Genomic DNA, 27,267 nt, shown 5'->3' on the forward strand with positions numbered 1-27,267 from the left:
ATAAAGCTCTTGATAAATAACAGGCTTTATTATTAAAAGATAAAAGCACCAACCCAGCTAGTGTACCTGATAGAACTTCTTACACTGCAAGTGACAGAGAACCTAACTCAAATTGGTTTAAACCACACGGCTATTTCTCAACTTTCATAACTGAAAAGGTCTGAGGTAGGATTGATTCAGGTGAAGATTAGATTCTAACAACGTCACCAAGGGCCAGCTCCTCCCCATCTCCCCCAGTGACCACAAGCCTCACATCTTAAGATGCCATCCAGAGGAAGGCAGGTCCTCTTTCCAGTAACTTCTGTTGAAGAGAGATGGAGAGAGAACAGTGAGGGGCTCTTCTCTTTCCAGACTTAGCATAGGTATCACATTTCATTGGCTCTCCTTATATAGCCAGGGGATAAGACACACTGGCTGAAGAGGATCAAGGCCCATCTCTAGATGTGGGGGGCAGGATCATGATGCCAACCAAACCACATTTGAAGGAGGTTTTATCCTTTTTGTTTGTTTGTTTTACATCTTTATTGGAGTATAATTGCTTTATGAAGGAGTTATTTTATCAGAAGAAAAGTGAGTGGATACTGAGTTGCATAAACAACATCTATCCAGTACAGTCCACCCCCTTTACCTACTCAATATCCACTCTCACCTATATCCCCATAAATATACCTTCAAAAATACCCACTCTCGGGCTTCCCTGGTGGCGCAGTGGTTGAGAGTCCGCCTGCCGATGCAGGGGACATGGGTTCATGCCCCGGTCAGGGAAGATCCCACATGCCGCGGAGCGGCTGGGCCCGTGAGCCATGGCCGCTGAGCCTGCGCGTCCGGAGCCTGTGCTCCGCAACGGGAGAGGCCACAACAGTGAGAGGGCCACGTACCGCAAAAAAAAAAAAAAAAAAAAAATACCCACTCTACATAAACACGGGCAACCTCTTTTCCCAAAATGACAAGCTACAGTTTTACCCAGTCTGGTTCTCTGGAATAGAACCTCGTAAATGGAGCTCTTTTGGTCATATGTGGTCCATTGAGGCTAAATGGTAAATTTAATCACTGTTATGCACTCAGTAAACTGTAATGGAGAGAGACAGGGTAATTGCAGTTAAAAACTCTCATTTGGAAAAGAAAAGAACAGGAAACAACTCTCAATGGTCATCTGTCCATACATAGTACATGTCATATTCTGCCAGAAACTACATGGACGACCTGCTCCAGCAGCAAGTATATATCTTCCCCAGTTCTTCCCTCTGGAAGGCTCCCCTTTGCCCTCTGTGGCTCCTGCTTGTCTCTTCCGTGAATTGTCCTTCATGGACCATATGACACGTACATCATGGAGGATGCCTCTTCTGGGGGCTGCACTGTTTTAGCAGCTCTCTTCCTGTGATGTGAGTTTGGGGGCCTGGAGATAACTCTCACAGACCACTGTAGGTCAGCTTTGAGGTTTCTTTGGCAAAATGATGCCCTTAAAAATTAATAGTCCGAAAACTATAAGACAGTGATGAAAGAAATTGAAGATAACATAAACAGATGGAAAAATATACTGTGTTCTTGGATTAGAAGACTCAATATTATTAAAATGACTGTACTACCCAAGGCAATCTATAGATTCAATGCAATCCCTATCAAATTACCAATGGCATTTTTTACAGAACTAGAACAAAAAATTTTTTAATTTGTATGGAAACACAAAATACCCCCAATAGCCAAAGCAATCTTGAGAAAGAAGAATGGAGCTGGAGGAATCAGGCTCCCTGACTTCAGGCTATACTACAAAGCTACAGTCATCAAAACAGTATGGTCCTGGCACAAAAACAGACATATTGATCAATAGAACAGGATAGAAAGCCCAGAAATAAACCCACACACTTATGGTCAATTTATCTACGACAAAGGAGGCAAGAATATACAATGGAGACAAGACAGTCTTTTCAACAAGTGGTGCTGGGAACACTGGACAGCTACACTTAAAAGAATGAAATTAGAACATTCTCTAACACCATATACAAAAATAAACTCAAAATGGATTAAAGACCTGAATGTAAGACCAGACACCATAAAACTCCTAGAGGAAAACAGACAGAACACTCTTTGACATAAATCGCAGCAATATTTCCTAGAGTAATGGAAATAAAAACAAAAATAAAGAAATCAGACCTAATTAAACTTAAAAGCCTTTGCACAGCAAAGGAAACCATTAACAAAATGAAAAGACAACCTACAGAATGGAACAAAATATTTACAAATCATGTTACTAACAAGGGATTTTAACTTCCAAAATGTACAAATAGCTCATACAGCTCAATATCAAACAAACAAACAAACCCAACCCAATCAAAAAATGGGCAGAAGATTTAAATAGACATTTCTCCAAAGAAGACATACAGATGACCAACAGGCACATGAAAAGATGCTCAACATCGCTAATTATTACAGAAATGCAAATCAAAACTACAATGAGATATCACCTCACACCAGTCAGAATGGCCATCATCAAGTCTACAAATAATAAATGCTGGAGAGGGTGTGGAGAAAAGGGAACCCTCCTACACTGTTGGTGGGAATGTAAATTGGTGCAGCCACTATGGAGAACAGTATGAAGTTTCCTTAAGAAACTAAAAATAAAGTAAGCATATGATCCAGCAATCCCACTCCTAGGCATATATATCTGGAGAAAAACAAAATTTGGAAAGATACATGCACCCTAATACTCACTGCAGCACTATTACAATAGCCAAGAATGGAAGCAACGTAAGTATCCATCAACAGATAAGTGGATAAAGAAGATGTGGTATATATACACAATGGAATATTACTCAGCCATAAAAAAGAATGAAATAATGTCATTTGCAGCAACATGGATGGACCTAGAGATCAACATACTAAGTGAAGTAAACCAGGGAAAGACAAATATCATATGATATCACTTACATGTGGAATCTAAAAAAATGATACAAATGAACTTACTTACAAAACAGAAAGAGACTCACAGACATAGAAAACAAACTTATGGTTACCAAAGGGAAAGGGGCGGGGAGGGATAAATTAGGAGTTTGGGATTAACAGATACACACTACTATATATAAAATAGATAAACAACAAGGATCTACTGTATAGCACAGGGAACTATATTCAATATCTTGTAATGACCTAAAATGGAAAAGAATCTAAAAAAGAATATATATGTCTAACTGAATCACTTTTTTTGTACACCTGAAACTAACACAACATTGTAAATCAACTATATTTCAATAAAATTTTTTTTAAAAGTTAATGGAATTCCGGTTTATTTGCTTTTGGCTAATGCCATGGATAGTAGCGACAGTTAGAGATATTCCCTCTTTTACTTGTGGGTGGATTAATCTGATCTTTCTTGGAAGATCTTGCTGAAGAGGTTATCAGAGCACTCCAAATCTGAAATTTTCTTACAGTATTCTTAATGTTGAAGCCTCAGGAAGCACACAGTCTGAATCTCAAGGCTTAATAGGCAACGGGTTACATAGTTTACTATGGACATAAAAAAGAATTACTAAATTCTCATATCAACTCTTTCCCTTCACCCAAATATCTCCCTGTAGCCTTGCAATATCCCACTTCTGGCATTAGATTCTGTATCAGTTAGAAATCTTTTTGTTGAAGCTCAAACCAACTTAAGCAGAAAAGAAATTTGAAGGAGACTGGGAATCATGGCTGGGAAACCTCAGCAGTGACCCCCTCGGAGGAGCTGCCCAGTCAGTGCCGGCCAAGGTGGAGATGGTGCTGCAGCCACTCCCTGCTTATTTGCTCTCTGCTGAAAATTCCAAACCCAGGGAAAAAACATCAGATCGGTCAAGCTTGGGTCACCTGCTCACCTCATAGCTAGGAGTAGGTAGGACCCACCAAACTACGCTTGGTGCAGAAGAGATGATTCCCATAAAGGAAACTAGGGTGATGTTAGGGAAGAGAAGTGATGCAGAGCAGTCCAAATCCAACAAGCTCCCCTTGTACCTAGCAACGTCAATCATATGGCACTGCAGCTGTTATTCCAATTCAGTCATAACAGTTGGATCAAAATGAGAACAAGTTGGACAGAGGCTTAGAGGAAATCAAATGGCAGTTAGGTGAATGTCAAGGAACATGACTGCTCCCAACCAACACTTATCCTTTGATGTCATCTTCAGGGATAAAATTCTACATTGGATCTGAGTTATTGTGGTAAGACTCAGGCTCTCAGGGGTTAAAATGTAACAAAAAAAATTTGCTTCGATTGATGTTTATTTGTTTATTTCAGATGTTTGTATCTAAGGGACAAATACAAATGTATTTAGCTGTCAGCATATAATTATGCTCTCAGAAGCTAGTGATTCACTCTCTTACTTATTCACTCATTTAACAAATCACTTAATAGATATTTACTGAGCAGTTTCTTAGTCCTGGGCACTGTCTAGGAGCTAAGGAGATACAAACATGGATGATACAATCTCTGTCCTCAGAGGCTTAATATATGTGTGGTGATACAAGTAGTAGAAATACTTCAGTCTACTTGGAAGGAATGGTTCAATGTGAAGGCTCTTAAGTCAGACATGGAAAAGTGCAGCATGCGGTTTAAATTCCGGCCATGTGATCTTGGGCAAGTTACTTAAGCTCTCCAAACCTCAGTTTTCTCATCTCTATAATGGGGATAATAATAGTTCCTAGTTCAAAGGGTTGCTATTCTCTCATTGATTAATACATTCAATGCAATTCCAATCAGAATTCCAGCCAGCATTTTAAAATGGAAATTGATAAGCAGAGTGAGTCTGAAATATATATGGAATACAAAGAGCCAAGAATAGCTAAGACAATCTTGAAGAAGAACAGAGCAGGAAGGATCACACTACCATGTAACATGCCCGATTGTAAATCTACAGTAACTCAGACAGTGTGGCATTTTGGCCCAAGGATAGACAAACAGACTAATAGAATAGAATAGTCTAAAACCAGACCAACACATATAGGTCACTTAATTTACTAAGTTATGACAAAGATAATATTGCAGAGCAGTGGGGAGAGGATTTTATTTTTTAGTAACAATATTTGTTCTTTTGTTACCTTCATTCCTTCTTAAGGCTGAATAATATTCCATTGTGTGTATTACCACATTTTGTTTATCCATTCATCTGTTGATGGATACTGGGTTGTTTCCACCTTTTGGGTATTATGAATAATGCTGCTTTGAACTTCAGTGTACAAATATCTGTTCAAGTTCCAGCTTTCAATTCTTTTGAGTGTATACTCTGAAGTGGCCTTGCTGGATCATATGCTAATTTTATGTTTGATTTTTTGAGGAACTGCCATCCATTTTCCACAGTAGCTACACCATTTCACATTCCCATCAGCACTGCACAAGGTTTACAATTTCTCCATATCCTTGCCAACACTTATCTTCTAGCTTTGTTTGTATTTGTTTTTGATTATGGCCATCTTAATGGGTAGAGCCCATTTTTTTAAATTTTACTTTCTGTACTGCTAAATGAGTGTCTCACTTTGGTTCATCATGGTCACTGGTCACTATTTATATATGAAATTTAACAATTAACATTTAATGGGTGGGGACTTCCCTGGTGGCACAGTGGTTAGAATCCGCCTGCCAATGCAGGGGACACGGGTTCGATTCCTGGTCCAGGAAGATCCTACGTGCCACGGAGCAACTAAGCCCATGCGCCACAACTACTGAGCCTGAGCTCTAGAGACCGTGAGCCACTACTACTGAGCCCGTGCACCACAACCACTGAAGCCCGTGTGCCTATAGCCCGTGCTCTGCAACAAGAGAAGCCACTGCAATGAGAAGCCCGCGCACTGCAGCCAAGAGTAGCCCCTGCTCACTGCAACTAGAGAAAGCGAGCGCACAGCAACGAAGACCCAACACAGCCAAAATAAATAAATAAATAGATTACTGCTAATTAAAAAAAAAAAATTAACGGGTGCATGTCATAGGCACTGAACTGAGTTCTTTAATTTATTATCTTATCTAATCCCTACAACAATTCTTTAGCAAAGTTTTAATTGAAATATAACATATATAGAGGAAACTGAACAAATCATAAATGTACAGATTGGTGAATTTTTACAAAGTGAATACAGCTATGTAACCAGCACCTAGATCAAAAGCTAAAACATTACCAGCATCCCAGGAATCCCCTCGGTGCCCTCTCCCAGTTTTATCCAGTCCCTTACTATCCACCCACCCCAATAGAAAGCAATGATAACTAATATATTTTGCCTGTTTTTGAATTTTTTATAAAGGGAATCATAGAATGTAAAATCTTTGGTGTATTGCTTCTTTTACTAAGTATATGTTTAAGAGGTTCATTCATGTTTCACACATAACAATAGTTCATTTATTCTCTGTTAACGTAAAACAATAAAACAGCTAGTTATTTTACCAGCAAAACAGGTTTATTCAAGAGCAGCAAAGAATTGCAGTTTAGGACATGTAACTATGGCAAACGACATGCAAGTCCAATAAAGCAGAGGAAACTCTTTTATAGAGGAAAAGGGGGAAGCTGGGAGGGGTCTGTTATAAACAAAAAGTCCATTGGAGGAAACTGGTAGTTCAAAGTATAATGGCTTTTCATTGGCTGGGCTGTGACAATCTCTCACTGGCAGAGCTGTTGCCAGTCAAGGAGAAAATCTTTCCTTCTCCTGCTGGTGGTAGTAAATTAGTGTCAACTTCCTGCTGAAGATACAAAATACACCCCTTCCCTTTGGGATCTGTATTGACGTGGAGAGGTATGTAGGTGAAGCCTCCCCTTCTGGCTTCCTGACTCCACTTTTGTGAGGTTTCCCTTTATTAATTTTCACATTTTATTGCTAAATAGTATTCCATTTTATGACTATGTCACCGTTTATTTATCCATTCTACTGTTGAGGGATATTTTGGTAGTTTCCCATTTTAGGCTATTACTAATAGTTCTGCTGTGAGCATTCTTTTGGTAAATATGTTTTGATGAACATCATCAAAAGGACATATATACACAATTCCCCTGGGTATTTACCCAGGAGTGAAATTGCTAAGTCAAAGGATATGCATGTGCTTAGCTTTAGTGGCTATTTACAAAGGGGTTGATAAGTATACATAACCACCCCAGACTATGAGAGCCTGAGAAACTCCACACACTTGCCCACATTTGGTATCATTTCTCTTTTTCATTTTAGCCATTTTGGTAAGTGCTATGGTCTGAATGTTTGTGTCTCCCCAAAATTCATATGTTGAAACCTAATCCCCCAGTTTGATGGTGTTTAGAGGTGGGGCCGTTAGGAGGTGATTAGGTCATGGGGGCAGAGTGCTCATGAATGGGATTAGTGCCCTTATAAAAGAGGCCCCAGAGGTATTCTTCTTCTCTTCCATCATGTGAGGTTATAGCTGGAAAGCACAGTCTATGGACCAGAAAGCGGGTCCTCATCAGACACCAAATCTGTGCCTACATTGTGGGACTTCCCAGCCTCCAGAACTGTGAGAAAAACACTTCTGTGGTTTATTAGCCACTCAGTCTATGGTATTTTGTTACAGCAGCCCGAACAGACTAAGACTGAATGCATAGTGGTATTGCATTATGTTTTAGTTTGCATTTCTTTGATGAATAGTGAAATTGAGCATTATTTTTATGTTTATTGGCCACTTGGGTAACTTCTTTAGTGCAGTGCCTGTTCAAGCCTTTTGCCCATTTTTCTATTGAGTTGTCTTCCTTTTTTCTTATTAAATGTGAAAGTTCTTTGTACATTCTAAAGATGAGTCCTTTGTGTATTGTATATCGCAAATATCTTTTCTCACTTGCCTTTTCACTCTCTTAATGGTGTCTTTTAATGAATAGAAGTTTTAAATTTTAATCTAGTCCAGTTTATTGTTTTATTTTAATGGTTAGTACTTTTTGTGTCCTGTTTAAGAATCCTCCAAAGGACTTCCCTGGTGGTGTAGTGGTTAAGAATCCACCTGCCAAAGCAGGGGACATGGGTTAGAGCCCTGGTCCGGGAAGATCCCACATGCCGCAGAGCAACTAAGCCCGTGCGCCACAACTACTGAGCCTGCACTCTAGAGCCCGTGAGCCACAACTACTGAGCACTCGTGCTACAGCTACTGAAGCCCGTGCGCCTAGAACTCGTGCTCCACAACAAGAGAAGCCACCACAGTGAGAAGACCACGCACTGCAACAAAGAGTAGCCCCGGCTCACTGCAACTAGAGAAAGCCCACGCTCAGCAACGAAGACCCAACACAGACAAAAATAAAAATATAATTAAAAAAAAAAAAGAATCCTCCAAGGCCATGAAGACAGTTTGTTTTATTCTAGAATATTTATCAGTTTTTCTTTATATTTAGATTTATAAGCCACCTGAATAAGTTTTTCTGTATTGTATGAGGTAGGACTTAGAGATTCATTTTTTCCCATATACATAGCCAACTGAAAATGAGTTAGATTGCAAATGTGGCCTAGTCCAAACACTTAGCTCCTTTCTAAAATATTCCCACAGAATCCTAGTTAGAATCAACTAATTAATTAATCATTTTAAATTAATTTGATAAATCTTTTTTGCACATCTAGTATTTGCTAGTTTAGCTAGGTTTGTAAGGGAAGTCCTCTCAGAGCTGACATTTGAGGTCAGACCTGATTAATGAAATGATGCCAGCCATGAGCAGAGTTGGGGAGAAAATTCCAGGAAGAGAGAACAAGTCGTAGGTGGCTTGATATGTGCAAGGAATGACAAGAAGGCTGGTAGAGCTGAAGTATAATGCTCAAGAGGATGAGAAGCACAAGCTCACTCTTTCGAATGTGAGATCAAAGGAAAGAAACAGACTGCAATCATCACGAGACAGTGGAGCAATGCCTAAAAGTTCTGAGGGAAATTCTCTCTATCAAGAGTAAGGGCGCGGGCTTCCCTGGCGGCGCAGTGGTTGAGAATCCGCCTGCCAGTGCAGGGGACACGGGTTCGAGCCCTGGTCTGGGAGGATTCCACATGCCGCGGAGCAACTGGGCCCTTGAGCCACAACTACTGAGCCTGCGCGTCTGGAGCCTGTGCTCCGCAACAAGAGAGGCTGCGACAGTGAGAGTCCCGCGCACCGCGATGAAGAGTGGCCCCTGCTCGCAGCAACTGGAGAAAGCCCTCGCACAGCAACGAAGACCCAACACAGCCAAAAATAAACAAATAAATAAATAAAATTTTTAAAAAAACAAAAAAAGAGTGAGGGCACAATAAAGACATTTCAAACTCACAAGAACCCAGAAATTTTACCTATAAAACAAGTTTTCTTAGGATTTGTACACAGAGGTCTACTCCAACAAGGTGAGGACAAGAAGAGGACGACAGGAGCCGACCCAGGAAGACCATGGAGGGACACCCCACCGTGAGAGCAGGGTGACTTCCCTGGAGAACACTCTGCAGACCCCAGCAGCTTTGAAAAAGGTTTGTGAGTATTTGTAGCTTCTGCCTGTGCCCCTTCCAATCTGTGATCCACAATGTTGCCCAAGTAAACTTGGTACAGTTCTAGATTCCCTCCCCACCTCAGTATAAAACCCTCCAATGGTTTCCCATAAGTTTCAGAATAAAATCCAACTTCCGGTGTGATAGGAAAGTCCCTTTGTTATCGACCCCTGCCCATCACTCACCAAGCTGGATGGCTGCTCATACCCTCTGCTCCAATCATTGACTGTTTACAGACTTCTTACAGCTACCAATATTTGCCATTTTGGAGCCTTTGTATCTGCTGCTCTCTCTCTGCAAGGAAACCCTTCTTCCCCTCCTTTCCCTGGTAGATTCGTCCTTGTTTCTCAAACCTCATTATCTTGGGGGGAACTTCCTTGACCACCTTGTGTTCCCCTCCTCTCACCACTGGTTTAAGTCTCCTCGGTTTTACCCCAGGGTTTCTCTGTGTTACTCACCTGTGGTACAAATCTGTGTCTATTTAATTTTTTGTTTATTTACTGTTCTCCTCACTATAGTCTCCTTGAGAGTAGGAGATTATTTTAATCATTGCATTTTCATCATTGTTGAAGTTTCTGTAATGGCTTCCCTGTAGTCAGCTTGCTTCTGTTAAAATTTCTGCTGCATCACTTGCTATGTTTTCTTGGGAACTCGAGTCTCAGTTTCCTCACTTGCCAAGCGATATGGCATTTTTATTTGCAGCACCTGGCACACAGAAGGTGCTCAGTAAGGTGTGTGGAATGAATCCAGGAAGATGGGCAGAGTTCCGGGGTCGGAGGAGCCTCTCAGCAGGGGAGTAAGGGTGACTCACTCCAGTCAATCTTGACTCCTCCTTTCCCCTCCCCCGGAGGAGTGCTCAGCTTCCTCTCCAGGACCCTTATGCCCTGAGGGTTGTGAGGAAAATCTGAAAAATGCAGGCTCTTTTCCTGTTCACCCTTATCCATGTGTTGACCTAAGGAATTCAGGATATCTCCCATACATGTCACTGTCTGACAATTCCCATGAGGCTGTTTAAATATGGTGTTACTTTAGGACCCAAATTTCACTAGATGTGGATGTCTTAATGAGGGGCTGCTGGGAGGAAGCAAAGGGATCATGTACCCGTTCTGCAGATGGAAAACCTCATGATCTTCTCCAAACTTCTCAGAGCCCATGAGCTCACATAAGTTGTCAGGAATCTACCAAGAAGAGGTCCCTGGCTCCCGGGGGTCCCCTCTCCTCCAGCTAAATGAATATTCTCTTTTTGTTCTTATGGTGGAGGCAACATCTCCATGGGACTGCTCTACTTTGAATGAGTTTCTAGAAACAAGAGAGAGTTGACCCTTCTCAATGTTTCACAAGATCTGGAGCAGAGTCAAGAATGGATTGTGAACTGGTACGTGAAGGGTCATAGCAGCATTATTCACAATAGCCCCAAAGTGGAAACAAGCCGAATGCCCATCAATGGATGAATGGATAAATAAAATAAAAGCAGAAAAAGGAATGAAGTACTAACACATGCTACAACATGGAGGAACCTGGAGGACACTATGCTAAGTGAAAGAAACCAACACAAAAGACCACACATTATATGACTCCCCTTATATGAAATGTCCAGAGCAGGTCAATTTGTAGAGACAGAAAGTAGATTAATGGTTGCTTAGGGCTGGGGGTGGAAAGTGGGAGCAGTGGTGAGAGACTGCTAGTGGGTAGGGGGTTTCTTTCTGGGGTGATGAGAATATTCTAATAGTGATTGTGATGATGGTTATACAACTTTGTGAATATATTAAAAACCATTGAATTGTATACTTTAAATATGTGAATTGTATCTCAATAAAGCTGTTCAAAGGAAACAGATCTAGGCAAGTGTTGGGGGGGGGGTGATGGGAAAAAAAGGATGGCTTGTGTCACCTATATACTCTCCCATGTATCTACTCCTGCAAGCAATCATCTTGCAAGGGAAGAAACTAGATCCTAAGAGTGGGTTTGAGACAGATTTCTGACGATCAGCTCTTCCTCTCCCCCTCAGCAGAGAACAGTCAGATATAAGAGTGGGCTGTAGCTGGGTAGCCTTTAAGGTTCACTTTTGCAAACTCTAACTTCTCCATTTCCTTCCTTCTTTCTTCTTTGCAGGGACCCAATTGCCGTGCAGGGAGACCGGGTGGACCACAGCTTGGATTACACAACTGGGACAACCAGTCTGTCTGGAAAGTGCATTGAGTGCAACAGTGATTCAGGGGACTTCAAGTGCATGTGTATTCAAGGTTGCCCTTCAGCTTTTCTCTATGCAGGATGCTATAAAGATGGTCCCTGCCTGTAGAAAGCTTGTGGTCAAGCAGGGAGATTGGCCAATTTGTGTCAAGAAAGAACTCAGAATGCAGGTAAAGTGCCTGCTTTCTTCTCGATGAGGCATCAAACTTGAGGCTGGCCAAGGGAGGTCTGCTATGGGCACTAAACTTTTCATGTTTGCCACCAAATTGTTCAACGTGTAAAACTTGCTTTTCTTACAAATGACAAACACCATTCTCTGTCAAATTGAACACTGAGATTGTGTGCCTCAAAGTAATGTAGGTCCAGCTTAATTTAAAAGCTAGGAGGCATAGGGTAAGGCTGCATTCAAGCCAAAGAAAGCAACGGACTTTGCTGGAGTATTCCAGAAGTTTGCCTTGATTACATGAGAGGTGTGACAGGGCAGGAACAGCTGGATGCATACAATGACATGGGGCAAGTCAGGGAGCTGAGGGTTAGCCATTAGGGCTTTGGACCCTGAAGACAGTGTCACACTATAGGTGTTGAGATTGTGTTGTAATAATTGCTGGCTTGTTTCATGTTGCTTTGAGTCTCTTGATCCCTTCAGGTATGCCACCAAAAATTCTAGTATCTGACTAAGCTGAGAGCCACAGAGTATCTACTTACTCCCTGAAGTCCCTTCTGATTAAGATGGCCAGGTGAAATACAGGCAATCCTGTTAAATTTCAATTTCAGAGAAACAACGAATAATTTTTTAGTGTAAGTGTGTCCCATGCAATATTTGTTTACCTGAAATTCAAGTTTAACTGGGAGTCTTCTATTTTTATTTGCTAAATCTGGCAACCTTACCTCTGATTCCCTTCTGGTCACTGCAAAAATGATAAATGCAGCCCTGCTTCCAGGCTAATATTTTGTAATGTGCACCATCTAGTGGTTACATGAACAAAGAGGAAACCAAGAACCGTCCCCAAGAAACAACTTGAAAGCAGCAATCCAGAAAGCTGAAAAGAAACAACTAGGCTTTAATTTTAAAAATTCTTAAAAAAATTTTTTTGACTTACTTCTTTGGATGTGGTGTCTGTGATCAGGTCAACAGCTTAGAGTGTCCAGTGAATATCTGAAATCCCTGGTAGATCAGCCAGTGTTTAAACAGCAACCCTCACTGGGCTGAGGCCTTGGGCTCCTCCATTAACACCTAAAGGCAAATACACAGCCTTGTCCTTGATCTGTTGTGGTTCCCAGCGTTCCTGGTGATGCTTCACAATAAGCGTGTGGCATCCAGCCATATCCATCAAGTACAATAAATGTCAGGCTGGTGCAATTTTATTAAACCCAACCAGGCCTGTACGGAGACTTGAGGAAGCAAGTATTTCCTGTTTACTATTTTACCAAGAGGGTATAGGGTAAGTGCCAAAGGGAATTGGCCCCATCCAATGGGCCTCTGGCTGCACATTGCAATCACCTGGGGTGTTTTTAAAAGCACCAATGCCTGTCCTTTCCCCCTTCCTCCTCTTTCTCTCCCTCCCCCTCCCTGCCCCTCCCCCTTCTCCTTCTCTTTTTCTCCTGTTTAAATCATGTGAGTTTATACAACCACATGGTATTACTTTAAAGGAGTGCAATAGGCAATGCTGAAGACGATAAGAGATGGTCACTGAAATCAGATTTCACCTTAAAACTTGAGATATTTTATGGACGAAACCTCTCATCCTCAGCATATCCACTGAGGCTGTGTTTGTGTTTTTGTTTTACAGGCAAGGCTAAAAGGCAGAGGAGCTTCCCTGTCTCCAATTCAGTGTCTGTGGTTCTGTAATTTCATCATAAATACTCACTATGAAACGGTATAGAAACTCCATTGGCAGTTTAGCCCAGGAGAAAATTCCAGAGCTCAGTCTGTTCTTTGAATAGGTTTTAGAATAAACTGGAAGGTGAGAGGGAGTTTGGGGATGGAAATTTTTCAAATACCCTCCAAATTGACAAGGTGTCTCTATATAACATAATTGTATAAACAATGAAAAATAATACCTGCAATTTGTTGAGGGACTTTTATTGACCAGGATGCTTTGCACACACTATCCTTTTTAACTCTCAGAGCAACCCAAGGTGGCTGGGGACTATATCGCCACATTACACACAAGCAAACTGAGCTCAGGATTTGTACTAGGTTGGCCAAAAAGTTCACTCGGGTTTTTCCTAAGAGGACACAGCTGGTGAGCGGCACGACTGTTTTTCACACCCAGCTTTGTCTGACTGCAAATCCTGTGCTCCTCCGGCTCTGATATTCTGCCAAGACTACAGTGCATAGTTCTGCAGATTTCCGTCCCCGCTGGTCGGGCTTGTGACGGAGAGCGGTCTGCCAAGTCACTCACATGTCAATGACACTCCACTGCCAGGCTCAGCCGCCCAGTATTAAGGCACTTGAAACCAGACTTTCAAAAATATTCACTTCCTTCTGGCTCAAGAAAGTCAAAAGGCAGTTTTCATTTTTTGTGGCACTTACCTTTGGGTAGCTGAGTCACGTTGGGGGTCTTATGGGGGCTTTGGTGATGATATTAAAGGCTATCTCTAAGGATCTATGAAGCCCTCCTTGGAAGGAGGAACAGGAAAACAAACAACCATTTGTGAAAGGTAGAGTGGAGATATACCGACCCAGAAATCATGTTTCAGAATCAATCCATTCCTCGTGTTTCAAGGCCCCTCATGCTGAAATGTCACCTCCTCTGGGAAGCCTTTGGGGACCTGTCTCTGCCCCAGGCTCATGAACTGCTCCCCCTACTGCCATTGGCACTGGCCTCTGTTCTCCTTCTCAGCACACAGCAATCAGAAGCGGAGTGTGTGCACATACACCTCTTTCTCTAAACTGTGAGCTCCTTGAGCAGAGCAGAGCTGGTCTAGACCGGTTCAGGCTTCTGCAAGTCTGTGGTATCCAGAGGAAGGGGTCCCAGGGAGAAGGAGTAGGCAGTGGGCTGGAAGGAGGCACCTTTGTCAGACTTCGCTTGGTGAGTCAGGGTCACATGGATTAGTCGCAGGGGAGGGCTTTGAAAATCTTTATGGTGTCCTGGGACGGTCAACCTTGTCCACGTCACAGCCTGTGGATTTTCTGAGCACCCTGGATTTTTCTGAGCACCTTTAGCATCTCCTCTGTGACCTTGTAACCGTCGTAGGACTTCACACACTCAATCTTTCATTCAGTAAGTACTTCTTGAGAGCCTGTTAGGGGCCAGGCACTGTGCTGGGTGCTGGGATCAGTAGTAAACAAAACTATCACAGCTCCTGTCCCGTGCAGCTTATAGACAAGGGGAAAGGCTTACATTTGCCTGGACCGAAACAGTCTCCCCCAGCACACCGGGAGCTCCTTGAAGGAAGAGACTAAGTTGTATTGACTTTTTAACATTTTCATTTTATGTTTTAGTTTATTATGTAATTCACACCATAAAATTCACCCTTTTAAAGGGGACAGTTTAAAGGACACCCTTTTAAAGGGGACAGTTTAAAGGGGACAGTTCAGTGGTTTTAGTATATTCACAAGGTTGTGCAGCCATCGCCACCATCTAATCGCAGATCATTTTCATCAGCCCCGCGATAAACTCCTTGCCCATTAGCAGTCATTTGCCACCTCCCCTGCCCCCAATCCCTGGAAACCACTAATCTACTTTCTGTCCTGTGGTTTTGCCTTTTCTAGACATTTCACATAAATGGGATCATGCAGTAATGTGGCCTTCTGTGTCTGGCTTTTTTCACTCAGTGTGATATTTCCAAGGTGTATCCACAGTGTAGCAATGATCAGGGCTCCATTCGTTTTTATGGCCAATAATACTCCACTCTGAATGTACCACCTTCTGTTTGTGCGGTCATTGGTGGCTGGATGGTTACAGTTACTTTTGTAGTTTGTACCTTGATGTCTTCCTCCTCCGTGTCACCTTGTCTTCTTGCTCTGTCTCTCCTCTGTCCATCCCTCCCTCCCTGTTCCTGCTTTCCTCTCTCAGATGCTTGTTATTCCACACCTACCACGTTATGGGCACTGTGATTAAACATCTCATAAATATTCCAGTCTGAGGTAAATCAAAAGGCACTATTTAAAAATTTTTAAATAAATGCCTTATTTTAAAAGTTTTAGATGTATAGAAAAGTTGCTGAGATAGTAGAGAATTCCCATACGTCCATCCCCCAGTTTCCCCCATTGTTAACATCTTACCTACTGTGGTACATTTGTTCCAACTAAGGAGCCAGCACTGTTACCTTCCTATTAACTCAACTCTACACTTTATTCAGATTTCACTACTTTTTCCCTAACGTCCTTTTCCTGTCCCAGGATCCCATCCAGGACACTTCATTGCATTTAATTATCGTTGTCTCCTTAGGCCCCTCCGACCTGTGATGGTGTCTCAGGCTTCCCCTGTTTCTGATGACCTTGACGGTTTGGAGGACTGGTCAGGTTCTTGATAGAATGGCCCTAAGTTGGGGTTTGTCTGATGTTTTTCTCATGGTTAGACGGGGATTATGGGTTTTCTGGGGATGACCACTGAGGTGAATAAAGCCATCATTTTTAAATTGCTGAAAAGCCCTGGAACTAAGAAGTGAGACCAGATTTTTCAGGATTATTCAGAAAAACCAGGGAAACTTTACTTTGGAGACCTTCAAATGGTAGAAGTGCTGTATGGAAGGATTCCCTGGTCTTTTCTCCAAAGAGAGTGGTATGCTGCCTATCCTCACGGTGGTGAAGAAATGAGCCTTCATCTGACAAACACACACAGCTTGACATGTGTTCTTTCTCTCCTGTTGGCTCTAAAGTGGGACCTTTGGTGAGTCAAGCCCTCTCTCTTGGTGTCTGTAGGATTAGGAAGTTGCGACTGATGATCTCCAGGGCCTCTTCCCACTGTGACGGTTTATACTCTAAGAGATGACCCGTAAGTTCCCTGAACATCCGTCAAATCCCTAAGTTTGGCTCCCCATTCTTCCATATCAGTCCCAGCCTGTTGTATTCGGGTGGCATTTGTCTCCAGAGGATATACCCACCTCAACCCCATTTTAAAAACCTTCCTTGCAGACAAACATACTGGACAAACAAACCCCAGCCCTTTGCTGTGCGGATCTCCACTTTGAGGGGCTGGGGGAGCGTTCCAGAGCAGCAGTGCCCAGAGTGGGACCCTGGCCTCCCGGTTCCCCTGCTGACACAGCACAAGGCCCAGAGTGAGGAGGGTCACAGGCAGAGCTACACACCACACGACGCTGGACACTCTTCACCCCAAGGGGCTGTTTTGGTTCAGCAGCTCCTGTGGCTCGAGTAAGTTAATCACTGATGCCGAGAGATTAATTTGTAACTGGACAGCAGACAAGATAGTTCAGGCTCCGGTGGGGCGGCACTGAACTGTGGCATGGGCATTTCTCAGAAGACGCCTGCTCCACAGCTTGGCGCGGACGCTGAGAACTTCAGATCCACACCGGTTCCTACGGGCCACCTCCCTTTCCCTCCAAAGTGGGGGGAAATGTGCCCAGGACTCTCCCTTCCTCTCTGCAGCATATTCGCGGGTCTTAGAAAACCTGTCCAGGCAACAGCCAGCCTCAGTAGAAAAGTCCAGTTTAAAAAGTCCACTTAAGGGGGAGCACGTGCCTGCCAGCCCAGCTGAGGCCCGTGGACCAAACCGTGCAGGAGGGGAGAAGAGGACGGAACGAGCGAGGAGAGAGGAGGCAGTGGAAAGATGTGGAAGGATGGATGGGAGCCCAGGGTGGGGGCGAGAGATGGTTCCTACAGCCTGAAGCCCCCGGCTCGTGGACTGCGGCCACTCCAGGAAAGGCAGGTCATTGAGGGTCTGCCCTCCCATCCCATGTGCATCCCCTCCGTCATTTCCAGTCTTAGCCCACCGCCCCCATTCTGGGTCCAGGAAAGACAGGTGAATCATGATGTGCAGGTCCCCCTGCGGCCTGACCGTCATGCTCCAGTCATCACTTCTTTATCAAGTAAGATGACCCTTTGTTGCCATACTGGACACCCATGGCCATAGCTGCTGGCTGCGGATGCCGCCATTTTGTCAGCTTCAGCAATCTCTTATTTCTAGCCAGGACAACTTGGAGTTCTTAAGTCAAGCCTATTTATCAAGGAAGGCCCTGGCAATACTGCCCTCATGGCACTGGGCTCAGAAGGCTATTCTATAAGGCCACAGTCTCCATAGAGAAAGAAGATAAGAAAAGAAGGTAAATGGAACCAAAAATAGGAATGGGGCCTGCATTAAAAGGGGGTGCAGGGTTTCCCTGGTGGCGCAGTGGTTGAGAGTCTGCCTGCTGATGCAGGGGACACGGGTTCGTACCCTGGTCCGGGAAGATCCCACATGCCGCGGAGCGGCTGGGCCCGTGAGCCATGGCCGCTGAGCCTGCACGTCCGGAGCCTGTGCTGCGCAACGGGAGAGGCCACAGCAGTGAGAGGCCCGTGTACCGCAAAAAAAAAGGGGGTGGTGGTGCAGAAGAACTTCTCTGTGGGTTGCTGAAATGTGGGCTCCCCACCCAGAAGTTTCTGGGAGCCCAGTTAAGTAGTGGGTGATTTGTGCTTGGTTTTCTACCAGGAGCCCGAACTCTTGTCATTTTGGTTCAATCCCACTGCCCTTACCCATGAGCATGCCTCACGCGGTCTCCGGTCTCTGTTTTTGTTCATGCTGTTCCTTTGACCCAGAAGCCTTTCTCTCCTTTCTCCATGTCACTCACTTTGATCAAGACCTGGCTGAGGTGTCATTTCCACCAGAAAACCTTCCGTGAGCCTTCAGGTGGGCCCTCGGCTCCTGCGCTTTGGTATCTTCGGTTCCTTACACCTATTGGCAACAACACCTGTGGATTCTCAACCCTAATAGGCAGCTTGGCATCACCTGGGGCACCTTGTTAAACATACAAATCCTAGATGCCCAAGTCTCTTGGGGTGAACTTGTAAAGCTGTATTTTTATTGGTCTTCATGTGTGTTTTGGATGCCAGGCCAGGGTTGGGTGTATCTTCTCTAGTCTCTGTCCCCTAGGCCTGGGCACAGGGCTTAGGTCATGGAGACTGCATGTCTCTGAGCCCAAACAGGAAGGGCTGCAAAAGTGCAAGACCCCTGCCCTTTCATTCACACAATTTCCATCCTTTTTTTGTTCCTGCTTTGTGCCCCGGACGCTGCGCTGGCGATCCAAGAGCAAAGCCCAACACAATCTGCCTCGTACAGCTGACGGTCTGGCCGGGGAGACAGAGGTGAATCAAACTACTTACACACATCTTATTGCAAAGTGCCACATGAACCTTATAGAGGAAAAACAAAGCTGTTCTGAGAACTTACACCAGGGACTCTGGCATCAGCTGGGAGGTCAGGGAAGCCTGGGCTGAACCCTAAATGAGGGTTAGTGGAGGACAGGGGTAGTGGGGAGCAGTCTCACTGGGTTCTTTCAAGTGCTCTTTTGGAAGCCGACTGCGAGGCATTGGGGGTCCATGCCCCTCCAGACACTAAGATGGTCTCCAGAAGGAGCTTCTCCTCACACCCACCCCAGGACCCCACCTTCACTTCTGCTTTTCTGCAGTCTCCTCTTGCCATGAGCCTCTGGAAGATGATGTATTCTAAGCAGAGGAAAGGCCTATTTCTCCAGGCTGGAGGCTGTCTGCTAGCATCAACGCTGCCATTGCTGAATTCCTAAGAGGTGCGCCTCCCTTTGACCTGACGTAATCTCGTACTGGGCACGTGGCTTGGCTAGTGGAGGGCAGGCTCTCCTCCAACGTCCCTCCCCTCTCAACAGTGGAGCACCTTGTGCAGTGAACAATGTGGACAACCTTCTGTGGTGGCCTTGCTGCCGTCTCGAGCAGGACGTTCTGGCTTCTTGGTTCTCCCTCGTAGCTGGAAGATTCCTTTATCCCAGAAGGAGATAATTACATCTTCTGTGGCCATAACTCTGTTTGGACATTTAGACAAAAATTTATATGTATTTTCTGGAGGACTGGGTGTTTCTCTTACCTAAATTGAAAAGAGGCTTCTTTTAAATAGGATCCAAGAGAGTTCTTTCATATGGTAATTCACATACACTTTGGCTGATAAGCCCTAGACTTGGCAGAAGGTTCAAAGCAGAAATTGTGTTCACATGAGGCACATGGATGCTTTTTGATCTGATTTGCTTTTAGCCGCTGACGTTGGGATAATTTTGGCCTCAAAAACCTGGTAAAATGAGATCCTTTTTAAACAAAGTCTGAACCACCTAGAGTGAGTGGAGGAGTCCTTATACATTGGGAGCTGGGAAAATAAGCATCTTCTGGTGGAAGATAACCCTCATCACACGAAGGCCACGCTGGAGTGGCCCTGGAGGGGCACCTCATCCAGATCCTTCCTTTTCCCAGTGGGGAAACTGAGGCTCGGAGAGAGAATGTGGACTGGCTTAGGTCACACAGTGCGTGGCAGAGCCAGGCTGACCCCTGACAGGCACTTCTTTCTGCACCTGCACCTTGTTGATGGCCAGCAGTGACCAGTGTGAGGATGGAAGGAGCTATGTGGGTGACCGTGTGTATGGGAAAGTGAGAAGGGGACATGTGGGCTGGAAGACAGGGTGTCTCACCAAGTCCAGTGCGGTCCCTCCTCTTTCAGATATGGGAAGCTGCTTTTCCTATGTAAGAAGGGTTAGGGCTAAGCATCACCTACAGGAGAGAGCGCTAGGAATACAGTGGGAACTGGGAAGGAAAAGAGAAAGAGGGAAGTTCATCTTACAGACACCAGAGAATATACAAGTGAACCACGTGCCATGCCACTGTTTCACAAATGACCGTAATACTGGTTTGGGTTGGGGGAGGGTTGGGTGTCAAAGTGACATCCTACCTCGGGTACCATATCTTTCCATGTCTGACATGTGTGAAAACACTTTCAGTTGTAAAGATAAGTTGAACTTACTGAGCACCCACTAGCTGAGCAACCTAGTGGGTGCTCAGTAAATGGTAGCATCTCTCAGTAGAGATCCTGCTAAGGAAAGGGAGAGAGGAAGGGAACATGTTCTCTCCTTCAATTCCCTTAACGATGCTTTCAGGAGGTATGATTCTCCCCACCTAACAGATGAGGAAACAGAAAGGATAAGTTTCCTGCCCAAGTCACACAGCTCAACAGCAGTGAAACTCGGCTCCCCTGGTTGTGAGCTATTTCCACCAGTGTAACTCCCATCAGCTTCAGCTGACAATTCCTCCCCCTGCCTCCAGGCCCTGCCACCTCTCCCTGGTGGACATGTAGCAGATATGGTCCCTAAATTCGAGTGCATTCGAGTAGAGGTGTGGTGCCTTGTGCATAAGCTTTGATTTGGGGGGGACGTGTGTTGGTGGCTCAAACATTTGAGAATGCTGGAAATGGGAGTCTTTCCCAAAAATGCAAGATCAGTGGACATTGTGGGACATACCTGGGTTTGTTTTTTATTCCAAGACCAGCTTGTTTTCCATAGGCCCAAGCTCCATCAGCAGGCCAGGACCCTGTTCTGATTCAGACTTAGAAAGTCAGCACACACATCCGCAGTTGAGGTTGCTCCTGCTTGCACCTGAGAAATCCTGGGATCCCCTTTCCTTCTCTTGTCTCCTGGTTCCTCTGCTTCTGGTGATGAGGCAGGGACAGCTTGGAACAAAGACCTTCATCATTTCTGTTGTGAAACTGTCCTAAGATTAGGCAACTGTGAATTTTTCATCAATATTCATTTCTCTAGTGGATTTCAACAAGATTAACTCTAAAAAATAAAAATTAACATTTCCATTCCCCGTGAAGGGTACTGGTGAATATGGAAAGAAAAATTCTTTTTTTAAAAATTAATTTATTTATTTGGCTGTGTCAGATCTTAGTTGTAGCACATGGGATCTTTGTTGCGGCATGTGGGATCTTTCGCTGTGGTGTGCAGGCTTAGTTGCCCTGTGGCACGTGGGATCTTAGTTCCCCAACCAGGGATCGAACCCATGTCCCCTGCATTGGAAGGCAGATTCTTAACCACTGGACCACCAGGGAAGTCCCGGAAAGAAAAATTCTAAAGGTGAAATTGTCTAACTCTGAAGGGCACATGCAGGAGTCCTGACCAGGCTGGGAATGAGGAGACCTACATTTTGGTCCTGACTCCCTCCTGCTGCCTGTGTGTCTTGGGCAAGTTGCTTAACCTCTCTGGGCCTCCATGCTTGTTAAGGACTCTTTCAGTGCAAATATTTTATGGTTATAAACAGGGAGAGAATCATCTCAATAACGTAGTTCCTTTGTAGTACTGACTTTTACACATTCACCATGGAGGATGATACCTGATGTTTAGAATTTTCTCTTGGTTGGAACAGGGACTTGAGTTCTTTCCAACTGTGGCCCTAAGTCTGTGGGTTTGGTAGGCCCATCAGGCTGTAGAGTCACATGCATTTTACATTGTAAAAATATTTCTCGTTTGCTCAAAATAAAATCCTGGAGGTGAAATGGTGTTTCCAAATTCCACTGAATTGTAGCCTCAGAACTAGAGCTGGACCATGTGGTCCAAACTCCTCAGTTTATAAGTGTGAAGGCCCAGAGTCAAGGAGGAAGTACCCCAGGATTCCTGGAGACTTTAAACAGAACTGGAGCTAGAACCTGGGTACCATCACACCCAATCTAGTGCTTTGCTTGTGTCCTCTCTGTATGCATAAAATTGAATAAAAACCAGTTGGAAGAGTAAAGGATTATAAATATCAGACCATAATCTTTTTTTTTTTTTTTTTTTTTTGCGGTACGCGGGCCTCTCACTGTTGTCGCCTCTCCCGTTGTGGAGCACAGACTCCAGACGCGCAGGCTCAGCGGCCATGGCTCACGGGCCCAGCCGCTCCGCGGCATGTGGGATCTTCCCGGACCGGGGCACGAATCCGTGTCCCCTGCATCGGCAGGTGGACTCTCAACCACTGGGCCACCAGGGAAGCCCCAGACCATAATCTTAAGAACAACTTTAATCCATGTAAATACAGGCACAGAGATTTTTATTTATATCTTCATTTGAACATGCATCAAAACCCTGCAGTCTTCAAACACCACTATGGACATTCTATTTGCATTTCCTGAAGCCACCCCAGTGAGCAACTCTGAAATAAATTAAGAAGAGTGGTCAAGCCTGAATGCACACCGAGGTTTCCATGTGCTCAGCTCAGCAGATTCAGGTATGACCCCTACAGAGCTTGGACTCTGAACTGGCACTAACATTCTCTACGCTCAATGACCATTTCACACAATGAATTCATCTGTGTAATTGTGCTTAGCTGTCCCAAGATTAACTCCATGTTTGCATGAAGATCAAAATGCTTACTTTAAAAAGTTTGGTTTTCTTCCTTTTCTGTCTTATCTGGGGAGGTATGCATGCTTGGAATTTCTTGGGCTTTTCTTTTTCAGATCTATTCTAGGGATTGAGAATGTGAGGGCAAGTGTATGTGTGTGCGGTGGTGGGGTGACTTACCTTCTATTGTTCTGTTTTTGAAACAACAATCGGCAATCATTCTTCACTGTTTTGATGTCCTCTTGTCAAAGGCAACCCAGAACACTGGGATCTTAAAGTGGGTAACAGCATTCTTGATTGCCCCCATGCCTAGATCCTACATTAGTTAGGATTCTAGAATTCTGCTTTATTAAAATTTTTATCCTGGGTTACAATTTATGTAAAGAGAACACATCAGAAGTATGCATCTTGGTACACTTTTATATATGCATATACTTCTGCTTTGCTTATACCTTCAGTTATTGTTTGGTACCAATTGGTAGTGAAATATCCATTGAGTTTTTCCAAAGACTGCTGCATCCACCTGGGGAGGAGGCTGACATTTGGAGCTGCTGGAAGGTGGTGGTGTGACTGGAATCAAGAGGACTTGCTTTCCACTGTTTCACCTCACTTGCACTCCAGCCACAAGTTCTGGGAGGAATATTGGAAGGCACACTGCACTTTCTCTCGCAATGGGGATCAGCAGGGAAGAGGGAGACGTTTGAATGGGGTGGGGTGTTTCCACTTAATCATTACCACCGCTGACATCAATGAAAACTAAGTAATGCAGATCATCCGCATGGGCTCCTACAATGAGTGGAAAGGAGGCCAGATTCTTAGTAAGTGCTACAGTGAGGTAGGGGATGGACAGAATACAAAACTGAGTGGGGGGCGCAGGGTGGCTTGCATTTCAGCTTCAGGATGCAATTGATTTTTGTGGTGGAAGGGTCCAAATTGCCCTGGCTATTTCAAAACAACGTCAGGAGAGGAGCAGTTGTGTTTTCCAGCACCCCGGTGGTTGCCCAGGACACGAGGCAGCCTTGAGGACAAATATGTCCCTCCCTGAAATAGGAAGCCAACTATTTACTTATACAAATAACACTATAAAAGGGCTTTAGAAGTTGAGCTGCAGCTCCTGAGCTTTGACCAGCTCCTAGATTTGTCTCAAAAGCCTCCTTCCGGAGGAAGGAAAGTCCTGAGGCTCTCAGGTCGAGCACTGGCTCAAACAACAATTTAAATCAAGCAGAGCCTCCACTGTCTCCAAGTTGCACCTGCCCAAGCAAACACCCTCAAGACAGCTTCCAAACAAAGATGACAATATTACCATCTCAACCTGAACGTGCATCACAACTCGGTTTCAAAATTCGTTGTGTGAAATTAAAAAAAAAAAGTTTTTATAATAAAATTCACGTTTAAATCCTATGATTTTTCATCGTATTCACTTCTTTACATCCCCTCAATTCTTGTCCCCTTCCTTTATCACACTCCTTTGGCAGTATCACAACCCTGGTTAGATCTGACTCTCTGCTCACTTAGCACCTGACCCCATGTACCTGAATGAAGTTCGAGAAAAATGCTCAGCTAGGCTGGCAGCTCACACTTTAGATTCATGACCTCAAACCTTGATGGCTCCTTAGTGCTGCCAGGCAATCATATATTGGCATATCCCACTCATCAGTATTTGTTGAATGAATGCATTAAACAAATGAATTTTATTTAGGGTCCCATGGATGCTACAGTTCTCCCTGTCCAAGTTTAAAAGAGAATTTTATTTTAAAAACTTTTTTTTTTAAGTGAGCACTGACCTTGGACGCAGAAGACTTGTATTCCAGGCCTAGCCCTGCTGCTTACTAGCTGGGAAACCCTAAGCAAGTTACCCTTCCTCTCTGGGACTCAGTCTCCTCTATGAGTGAGGCAGCTGGACCAGGACGCTAGCAGATGGAGAGTCTCTCTAGATGTCGGTTGAGTGAGATGAGGTCCCTACCTTCTGCCAAAGTTCACAGATCCATGATTCTTCCTTGAGCCAAGCAAGCCCACAGCTGGGTGTCAATCAGGAGAGGGAGAAGTGAGGTCACTGACATTTAATTAGGAAGCAAGGAGAAACACTTGCAGGAGGACCCTTCTCTTCTTTATTGGTCTCTGATTTTAGTTTCTCGTCCTGCAGCTGGAAAGAGATTCCAAAGTAAGCAAACCTCTCATGATAAAAGCAAACAGTGACTTTGGTTCTGAGCAAACTTCAGATGGAGTGCAGCAGAGAGGTGACACTGGACTGGGATTCAGGGACCCGGATGTAACCCAACTCTGTCACTGGTCATCGGTCCCACCCTCCTCTTGGGCCTCAGTTTCCTCTCTGTATAATGAGTGAATTTAAGTGTCCTAAGCTTTTATCTGGCCTCCACCATTTCTGAGCACTGGTGGCATCTTTTCGCCCTTTTAAACTTGCCTGGCCTGTTTCAGATCAGAACTGGCACAGTATCAGCAAGTTTATGGTTTTATAAGCCGCAAAACATGCTTTGCAAATAAATGATGAAGGCATTGGAGTATTGCATGGAAACACCAAAGTCTTGAACAAGGTAGGACTTTGGAATTGTAAGAGGAATGGAAAGGCGTTCATGGTAGAAACACCTGTCCTTGACCTTAAAACCAGATGGACAAGTGGCCACAGACTGAGGGAGATCCACTGGTGCTAGGAATACTGTCTGGCACTTTCCCCCAGGGTGTGGTATAGTGGGCAGTTTGGGTGCTACCTGGGCAAATCATTAAAAACAAATCAAAGTCTCCAGTGAGAAGATCGCTTCAATTATCTTTCAATCTTTCTGATTCATGGGGTCTGTTGATGAGCTAGGACATTTTAATAACTCTCAAAACTTTGCTAATCTGTCCCTTTCTCCCTGACAACACTCTCCCCTCTGCCCCCACTTTTTATTAAACAGAGAGAAAAAAGGGCTCAAGCTCAGAATCTTTACCAGTCTAGAATTTGGTAATTTGTTTTGCTTTATTGTATTTATTTTTATGGTTAGGTCTCATGAATAGAAAGTGGTATTATTTTTTAATTTTAGAGTAGTTAAAATTTTATCTTAAAATACATGTAGTTAAGTTTAAAAAACTGAGTTAGTTTCTATAAAATTGTTAAGGAATAATGTGTGTTCTACACAGATACTACAACATAGGGCAGGTGGTCTCTGGGGTTTGGTAGGTGGCATTCCCCAGTCCAAACTGGCATCATTCAGATAGGGGAAGTTCTTCTGGACACCACAATAGTGCTTACAATGCCATTTATATTTACTGGTAACTCAGTTTTTGGTCTTTTTGTTTTCTTTTTAAATAAATGTGTACTTTTTCCTGATCACTTTGTGTAAAACTTGGAACTACACAAAAACATGTAGAATAAAAGGACAAAATATTTTTTAAAATATATGGAATAGAATGAAAAATCACTCGTCTCTCTACTCAGAAATAACCACGCCTAATACATTGGAAAATTTTTCTTCCTTAGTGTACCAACAGAGCTGTTATTAAAACATATGCATTAAATTTTTGTAGCCTATTTTATTTCCTTAACATTATAACATAAATGTGTCCCCACACCATTCAAAACTCTTCATAAACATTTTAAATGGTTGTAAGGTCTTTAACATAGAGAGGTCCCATAGTGGATTTAACTATTGCCCAGCTGTTTTACATCTGGGTTATTTCCAGTTCTGTCCATTAAAATGTTGTGATGGATATCTTTATGAATCTCTATTTGCCTGCATTTTTTTTATTTCTTTGTTTAATTTTTATTAGAGTATAGTTGATTTACAATGTTGTGTTAGTTTCAGGTGTACAGTAAAGTGAATCAGTTATACATATACATATATCCACTCTTTTTTTTTTTTTTTTTGTGCTATGTGGGCCTCTCACTGTTGTGGCCTCTCCCTTTGCGGAGCACAGGCTCCAGATGCGCAGGCTCAGCGGCCATGGCTCATGGGCCCAGCCGCTCCGCGGCACGTGGCATCTTCCCGGACCGGGGCACGAATCCGTGTCCCCTGCATCGGCAGGCGGACTCTCAACCACTGCGCCACCAGGGAAGCCCTCCACTCTTTTTTAGATGCTTTTCCCATACAGCTTATTACAGAGCATCGAGTAGAGTCCTCTGTGCTATACAGTAGGTGTTGCCTGCATTTTGGATGGTTTCCTTACAATAATTCCAGAAGTGGCATTCCTAGGTGGGAAGATTTTTAAGGCTTTTGGGATACATATTGCTAAACTTTTTCCAAAAGTGTAGGGACCTGAAGGTACTCCGATCTGAACCCATGTGATGGGACACACTTGGGTTTGTGTATGTAAGGTGGGCTTGTTACTGGAAAGAGCTCCGACTCCGCCACTTTGGGCCAGTTACCTAACTTCACCACCTCCTGCTG

The 27,267-nt window shown here is 43.9% G+C and overlaps 1 protein-coding gene across 16 annotated transcripts in view; it reads right to left on the minus strand.

Annotated features, from left to right (window-relative positions):
- HEATR6 (HEAT repeat containing 6) overlaps window positions 1-27,267 on the minus strand; it is a 130,071-nt gene that overhangs the window by 50,177 nt on the left and 52,627 nt on the right. For 3 of the 16 annotated variants that reach the window (XR_012328522.1, XR_012328518.1, XR_012328523.1), the window contains 2 exons: window positions 24,849-25,028; window positions 12,721-12,854 (listed from right to left, as the gene is read on the minus strand). The exons of 7 other annotated variants lie outside the window; for them this stretch is intronic. Coding sequence is in view for 1 of the 9 variants with exons in the window: in XM_019945328.3 (XP_019800887.2) it covers window positions 24,994-25,028 (35 nt within the window). In the remaining 8 variants the exon portion in view is untranslated. Of the gene's footprint in view, window positions 1-12,720; window positions 12,855-22,578; window positions 23,672-23,694; window positions 25,029-27,267 lie in introns of those variants that run through there. 6 more of the 16 variants (XR_012328516.1, XR_012328521.1, XR_012328517.1 and 3 more) reach the window with 4 other exon arrangements.

Source organism: Tursiops truncatus, chromosome 20 (assembly GCF_011762595.2).
Source record: "Tursiops truncatus isolate mTurTru1 chromosome 20, mTurTru1.mat.Y, whole genome shotgun sequence".
Lineage (NCBI taxonomy): Eukaryota > Metazoa > Chordata > Mammalia > Artiodactyla > Delphinidae > Tursiops > Tursiops truncatus.